This window comes from Rutidosis leptorrhynchoides, chromosome 7 (assembly GCF_046630445.1).
Source record: "Rutidosis leptorrhynchoides isolate AG116_Rl617_1_P2 chromosome 7, CSIRO_AGI_Rlap_v1, whole genome shotgun sequence".
Lineage (NCBI taxonomy): Eukaryota > Viridiplantae > Streptophyta > Magnoliopsida > Asterales > Asteraceae > Rutidosis > Rutidosis leptorrhynchoides.
In genome coordinates, this window is record NC_092339.1 from 268,256,997 (window position 1) to 268,264,612 (window position 7,616).

Here is a 7,616-nt window from a genome sequence, read left to right on the forward strand (position 1 = left end):
ACATAGAACAGTTTTGTAGCACCAGAACAGCTCCCTCACGTATGCCTTTTACACCTTCATACTTCCCATGTACACCATCGATGACCTTGCTAGATACTGTTCCTCGAATAGTACCCGTAGTGTCCTATTAAACATAAATGAATATAGTTACATTAACCAGTTTTAGTCAACGCAATACAATTAGGAAAATATACATAAGTTAGTGATGTAAACCCACTTTGAGCGTTACAGACAGATCACCGACACAATTTTTCTCACAAGTCTTAACAACACCAACAACTTGATCAGCTGGTAAAAATCTACGTTGACTCAAAATGCTTGCTATATCAGATCTACCTGCACTTACAACAATACACATAAACTGTTGGCTTATGGTTTCAAGAATGAGTATACAATTTTGTTGTTTACCTCCGTACGGATATGCAAACTCCATCGCGCGTAGCCACGGATCTAGTGTAAACGAATCATCCGCTTCAGGTCTGTTGATTATTTCCCTTACAAAATCTTGAGTAGACATGTCATCCACAACGTTATTCTCGTTATTTCGAAGTTCATACGCATCTTGGAAAACACCAGCGGGTCCAGGGATTCGGTAGGATATTTTGTTCTTTTTGTTAGACCCGAAACCGCGAAGAACAGGTCGTTGTGGTGAAATAGGTTGCTTTTGTTTTTGACGGTTAAGTTGGGGGGTGTCTAACGGTTAAGTTGCTTTTGCTTTTGTTTTCAACTGCTGAATTCAGTGAAAATTAAAACTCAGTTTGAGGTGTTTGAAATGTGGTTGTGTTGTATGTGATGTTGTTATTGAGAATGAAGTTTCAACTGGTATAAATAGATGTACAAAAGCATAGATTACGACCTGAAAAAGCAAGATTCGGGTTAAAAGTGAACAAAAAAAGGCAGGACCAAAACCGAAGTTTGAAACTTCGGTTTTGCTGAAAAGCCTGCAAAACCGAAGTTTCAAACTTCGGTTTAGGTCACGGGTGGCTAACTTAGTACACATGTCTGCCAAGTCACTGTGGAAATGAATAAAATATCAAAACTGAACTTCCAAACTTCGGGTTTGACCAAAACCGAACTTTGGAAGTTCGGTTTTACCTTTTTCCAAACGATTTTGATACAGTTTCCATTTTTGAAAGTCTGATTAAAAAAATTACTATTTAAAAAAAAAAATTCTGGGATGCAAGTCAAGATGACTTGTCTCTGAGTTCTGAATGGTAACGCTGCGGAACATTTCCCGATGGCATGACAGATAGATTCGGGTTGCTGCCCGAAAGCATGGCGGCCCACTACCCAATTTTCCCATAACCATATCGGTCTTGCATGAAGATGATAGTTTGCTTGGAGTGTGATGATACACGGCCTTGGCTTGAGTAAGATTGAACACGAACTCATATGTAAGGCCATAAAAAATAAAGATAGTTAGATATCGAGTCGAAGTGAAATCGATAAAAAGAAAAAATATGTTCAGTCCATAAATACTCGGGTACCATATTTAAGGCCTATGTTTCACCAAGTTATATCATGAATAAAGGTCATGAATAAAGGCAAAGAAGTTTCATGGAGCTCATAATTCACACATGTAATTTTTGAAAGTCTGTGACAACCAGCCGTTACTAGTTTTCAAAACACCGCCAGCGAGTGAAAAGATAAGAATTTTATTTTACTTTTTATTGAGCCCTGGGTGAAACTTACCGTAAAGTATATAATATGCCCCGAAGATTTCATCGTGAGAATTCACCGTTTGTGGAAGGATAATAGATTCAGAAAAACAGTCAAATATCCCATAAAACAATATGATAAGAGTGGTCTTATCATTCAGATAATGGGTGTGTTCGGATGAAACTAGTTGGAGCTGAAGCTTATTTTTAAAACTGATAAGCTGGAGCTTATTATTTTTTATAAGTGTTTGGTAAACTAGTTGGAGTTTATTTTCCAATTCATAAGCTCTACTTTTTTCATAAGCTACTAGAAGTAGCTTATTTTTTCAGAGCTTATGATTTTTATAAGCTCTACTATTTTATGTCTACCAAACGAAACTTATTACTTGGAGCTTATTAAAACCATAAACTCAAGCTCCTAAAAGCTTTCATAAGCTCCCATAAGCTGCTCCGACAAACATACCCTTAAATTTGAACCCCTTGCTTTTGTTTAGATACGAGTGTAACTCGTGTTGTACAGTATGCAATCCTAATTAAAGCATAAGTTGAATTATCTCCTTTACCCTTACAGTGCACGTTCAACGTGCTGATGATTTTTTGGGCTCGGTCGTCTAGGCTTGAAATTATTTAGTAGAGGTAGCTCCACGTCGCCTCTTATGCTCTTATTAATGTGTATTACTATGCATTAAAAGTTGTGCACCTTCTATAGCACAAGGATCATTGGTAGTTGTATCTATGAAGACTTCACTAAGTATAAAAATCATTACCTTCTGTTTGTACACTTTCCGACGAGCTTTATCGAAACGATAGAGTTAGGTAACCCTAATAAGGAAGGTATACAAATCGGTGAATGTAAAGTATTATTCTCTTTGTTGGCGGTTCCCCTAAGGTAGCAAGACGTAGCTTGCTATACGCCACGAGAGAGAATGTATAATAAATGTGTGTGACACTAGTGAGTTGAATGTAGAAGAGTTTGCACTCTTGTTGGCGATTCCCTTAAGGTAGCAAGTTGAGACTTGCTTTACGCCACCAAGGTATGAAGTAACTCATAGCGAGTTGTATATGTTATGACTTGAGAGTATATATTGTATATGTCCTCCTTTTCCGGAGCTTTATGGCCCTCTATTTATAGAGAGGGTGGATCCTTAAGTATTAAGGAAGTGTTCCCAAATTATCAGCTCCCGAGGTACTGTAGCATCAGCTCCCAAGGTATTGTAGCATCAGTTCCTGAGGTACTTTAGCATCAGTTCCCAAGGTACTGTAGCATCAGTTCCCAAGCTGTCAAAGATGCTCCATAATCAGTTCCCAATGCTTTGTAAAGAGAGCATTGACTTTCTAAAAATGTCCATTATACTTTTGGAAAGCAATAATGTTCCTTTCCTTTGCACCGTTAGTTTGGCCGAGGTTATCTTCGTTCACTTGCTTCGTTGATGGACTTAGCTTCGTTGAAGGACTTAGCTTCGTTGATGAACATAGCTTCGTTGAAGGTCATTGAAGGACTTAGCTTCGTTGATGGACTTAGCTTCGTAATTCTCATGTTCAGCGGAGGTAAATGTATCGGAGGTGGGGTATACTATCACCTCCCTCATACCTCGCATGCGCGAGATTGAGTATTATAGTGGTTGTATTTCTTTTCACTATGGATTAGATCATATTAGACAAAAAAACCTTGTTTAAATAAAATCGAAACTTCCTAAAAACTTTCCTATGCCGAAACCCATGGATTAATTGATTGATCTCGATTGGTTCTTTCGGTTCGTTTTTATAATATATCAATACTAGATGTTTGACCGAAACTAAAAACACATTAACTCTTGAGTTTGGTTAAATACACCTTGTAAATGCAATCGGGTACGTTGTATCCCTTACGGCATTACTCCCTGCTTTCCTTTCTCCAAATTGAATATGTCCTTGGGATATGATGATAATCACGTTTTAATATATGCTTGACCTTCCCTTTTTTCTCAAAGATAATTATTACCCTTATATGCTAAACTCTACTAGAAGTTTGGTCGTTTCATCCCCACCCCCACCCAAATTCTGCCCAAAACAACATCAAAAAAAGTGGTTAAAAAAACAAAAAACTCAAACTTTATTCAACTTTCACATTTAACCCCCAAAATCAGGGTATAAAATGAAGCTTATTATTTTATTTAAAAATTTTAAACAAACTTCACCCATATTTTTAACGGGATATGCTAAACTCTACTAGAAGTTTGGTCGTTTCATCCCCACCCCCACCCAAATTCTGCCCAAAACAACATCAAAAAAAGTGGTTAAAAAAACAAAAAACTCAAACTTTATTCAACTTTCACATTTAACCCCCAAAATCAGGGTATAAAATGAAGCTTATTATTTTATTTAAAAATTTTAAACAAACTTTACCCATATTTTCAACGGGACCTATATTCGCGCTCGCCTCGCGTTAAATTTTTTCAAACCCACCGTTCCACTCAAAAAAATCTTATGAACACAACGGGACTAACAATACGCGAAACGGACATTTTCAAAAAAAAAAGCTAAATACCTCGAATTTGGGTCAATACATATACACACCTAGGTACTAATTACGCGTATCTAAAAATACCCGTAGCAAAACGTTTTAACTTCTGTAAATACATATCGCTCCGTTAACTATGAAAACGCAACCCAAAGGCCCCGCGACATCGCGCGGGCCCATTTGACTAGTTTCATTTAAACTTGGCCAACAAATTCGTTTAGGTTTATTAATTACGTTATGTGCATATTTATCTATTTGTATACATTTACTACTCGTAATTCACTAATAAAAACTTAAAACAAAAGACGTCTTATATTTAAATAATGAACATTTAACTGCTTAAATGTTTCTTTGTTTTAAGATTATTAATTTACACTTTATATTATTATTTATAATTAGTATTTTAACATTAACATATATAATTTATGGATTATTATAACATATCTCACTAAAATTGATTTCGTCCTTAAAATCGCCTAATTAATAGTATAAGTTTAAATTATTATTTATTCCCGGTAATTATAACCTATCATTCTAAAAAAGATTTCGCCCTCAAAATTGAAAAAAAAACCTTTAATACATTTTCTAAATTCTCGACTATAATAATCTGTCACTCTAAAAATTTATTTGGTTCTCGAAATGAGCGAAAATCTTAATTCAACCCATCAATCATATATTTATCAACATCTTCGCTAATGAACTATTGTGCTATCCCGAAAATTATAGTTGATAATAAGTTAATCTCTTAAAAAAAAAAAAAAAAAAAAAAAAAAAAAACAAAACTAGTATCTTTAAACTATAACCCCAACAATGTCAAATACATAACCGAACTTGAGAGGCTCCACTCTTGACCATCTATGAGAGAATCTATTTCTTTTCTTTCTTTTTTTTTTTCCTTTTTTTTTTCTTTTTTGAAAAGCAATGTAATTTGTATTAATAATAAAGATGTACATAAACCCCCAAACGACTACATACTATGCATGTTGGGGACAAGAGCATTAGTACATGATACAGTAATGAAGACTTAAGCATATTCTACATTGAGATATACATGTACATAAGGAATGGACATGTACATAAGGTAGAAGCCGCCACCCATTCCTCAACTCTGCAGGTAGCAATTGGGGTTTGATATCCAAGTTTGCAAGTCCAACTTGCCACCTTTTAACCTTCTAGCGATCCACTCGAATGACAGAATCTGAACTTCATTCAACGCGACTGGGACCGACCAACTCAAACCATTGAACACCCGATTATTTCCGTTTTTCCAAAGTAAGTATCCGCAAGTCCATTCCAACGCTTGCCAAATGTTTTTCCCCATTAGCGAAAGCGAAGAGGGGCAATTTTCTTTGAAAGCGTTGGACAAATTATAGCATGAAGAATAACTCAACTTCCACCATTTATACAACCGGTCCCATAGCTCTTTCGCAAACTTGCAATGAAATAATGCATGCTCAACCGACTCAGGGTCATTATCACACAACGGACATCTTACACTATGAAGATCCACCCCCCTTTTATCAAGTTCGATTCTAATGATACGCATAATGTTCCGTCTCAAAACAAGCTAGCGTCCCGACAAGGATCTTACCTGGCACCGTCTGTCCCGGAATACGGACCCTTTCCCAACATCCATCCGATATCATCTCAGCAACTTTACCACGCCGGACGAATGGCTAGATTGCGAGCCCGGATGACACACATATAACGGGCATCATGTAGCCAGTCATGATAACTATAACCGACATCATGTAGCCAGTCATGATGACAAGTGGAGAGCAAAACCTTCCCGGATTAGGCTAAGAGCTCTGACACCTTAACCGGAATCGATATGCTGCTGGTACCGTCACCACTTCTCGGTTCGGCATTTCAACTCGGCATAACGATACCCTCCAGGGACAAGCACGCCGTCCCGGAGAAGGTGCGCTGTCCCGGAACAGACACCTCATCCCGGAACAAGCATGCAAGCAAGTTGAATGCCACGTCAGCCCATGAATCTAGGAAAGTTTGTTAGGATCTGCTTGATTATTCCCATGAAAAGGACAGGTGCCACGTCACCCCTCGGGATTGGCAAAGTTCGTTACAACCATGAGACATGTGCCACGTCATCATTCCCTCATAACATCTATAAATACATGAACAAGATCGTTTATGAAACAACACTGGATGCATTAATGTTACTCTGCCCAAATCTACTACGGTAGCATTACTCCGGTCGTTATCTCGATTCCGATCAATGCTCCGATCATCGTCGGAGCTAATCTTCACTCTAAGATATTAAATTATTCGATTCTGATCTAATAAGGTTAATTCAGTCGATTGTTTTACGCCTTTGGAATCCAGATTCCAAATCGGGCTTTGAACAGTTATTGGAGTTAAAACATTCGACTCACTCTTTTTCCCAAATCAAGCACTCAAACCTGAAATCTATTTACACGAGACGATTTTGGTTTGATCAAATGGCGTCACCTAAAGGTACGAACAACACAGTGAAACCAAATAGCGAAACGACAAGCAAGAAAGGCACGAGCGATGACGTTCAACCACCTTTGAACAAAGGAAGCTCACCAACGGTGGTGCCACCTCAACCTCCAAAACAATCAATCGCTCACATCCACTCCGGTGACGCGTCGGGAGACGAGATGAATGTCTCCGACGATGACGAGGACACACACGAGGGATCACCACCCGGTGGAGATAGGTTGAAGCTCGGCACCCTTGGTCTCAAAACTGGTGGTTCAAGCGGCATCGGATCGTCTCACAACGACACCGACCTGATCACCAAAATGATCGCAACCAACGTCGAGAAACAAGTAATCGAAAAGCTAAAAGCCATGCTGAACGATAACAGTCTAGCAGAGAAGCAGCAATCACAAACTCTAGATGTTCTGAAGACCAGCCCACTGTTGAACATCGGTGCGGGAAGCAAAGGTGTCACTAAGGCCGCCGCAAATGTATGGCTAACCGAGCTCCTTGTGCAGGCTGCACCGCCGGCGTATAAACACTCACTGTCGCAACCCGCCGTCCAGGGAACTGCACTTAAAAATCTGTTCGCCCTAATCACCGGTAACAAAGCAAAGCGATCGGTTGAGATGTCGGCTACTAGCCAAAAGCTATGCGAACGGATCGCCGGCTGTATACTCCCTGTTAACATCGTCATACCGGTCACTTTGGGGGTGTACAATGGTACTACTGACCCGGACGATTTTCTGCAAATCTTTGAGGGTGCCATGAAAACCCAACATTTGAGTGATGAGGTGGCGTGCCATCTCTTTCCGACTGTCCTACAGTCGGCTGCCAGAGAATGGTTCGCCAAATTAACACCAAATGGAATCATATGCTTCGCAGACTTGCGAGAAAAGTTTCTCATGCAATATCAGAACCTCCGCCGACACACGTATACACACCTGTATGCTCATGAACGTATCGGGGAGAGTAAATTGAAAGCTTCATCACAA

General features: G+C 38.9%; 1 protein-coding gene across 1 annotated transcript; it reads right to left on the bottom strand.

The window, feature by feature from the left end:
• Positions 1-4,895: 4,895 nt before the first annotated feature.
• On the bottom strand, positions 4,896-5,704 carry LOC139860004 (uncharacterized). The gene is made up of 2 exons (XM_071848776.1): positions 5,313-5,704; positions 4,896-4,902 (listed from the first exon to the last, which is right to left on the bottom strand). The coding sequence occupies exons 1-2, from the start codon at positions 5,702-5,704 to the stop codon at positions 4,896-4,898; spliced, it is 399 nt and encodes a 132-aa protein (XP_071704877.1).
• Between the last annotated feature and the right edge of the window lie 1,912 nt (positions 5,705-7,616).

Coding starts and splice junctions, on each gene's coding strand:
- LOC139860004 (XM_071848776.1), bottom strand. CDS start 5,704: ATGCGTATCATTAGAATCGAACTTGATAAAAGGGGGGTGGATCTTCAT.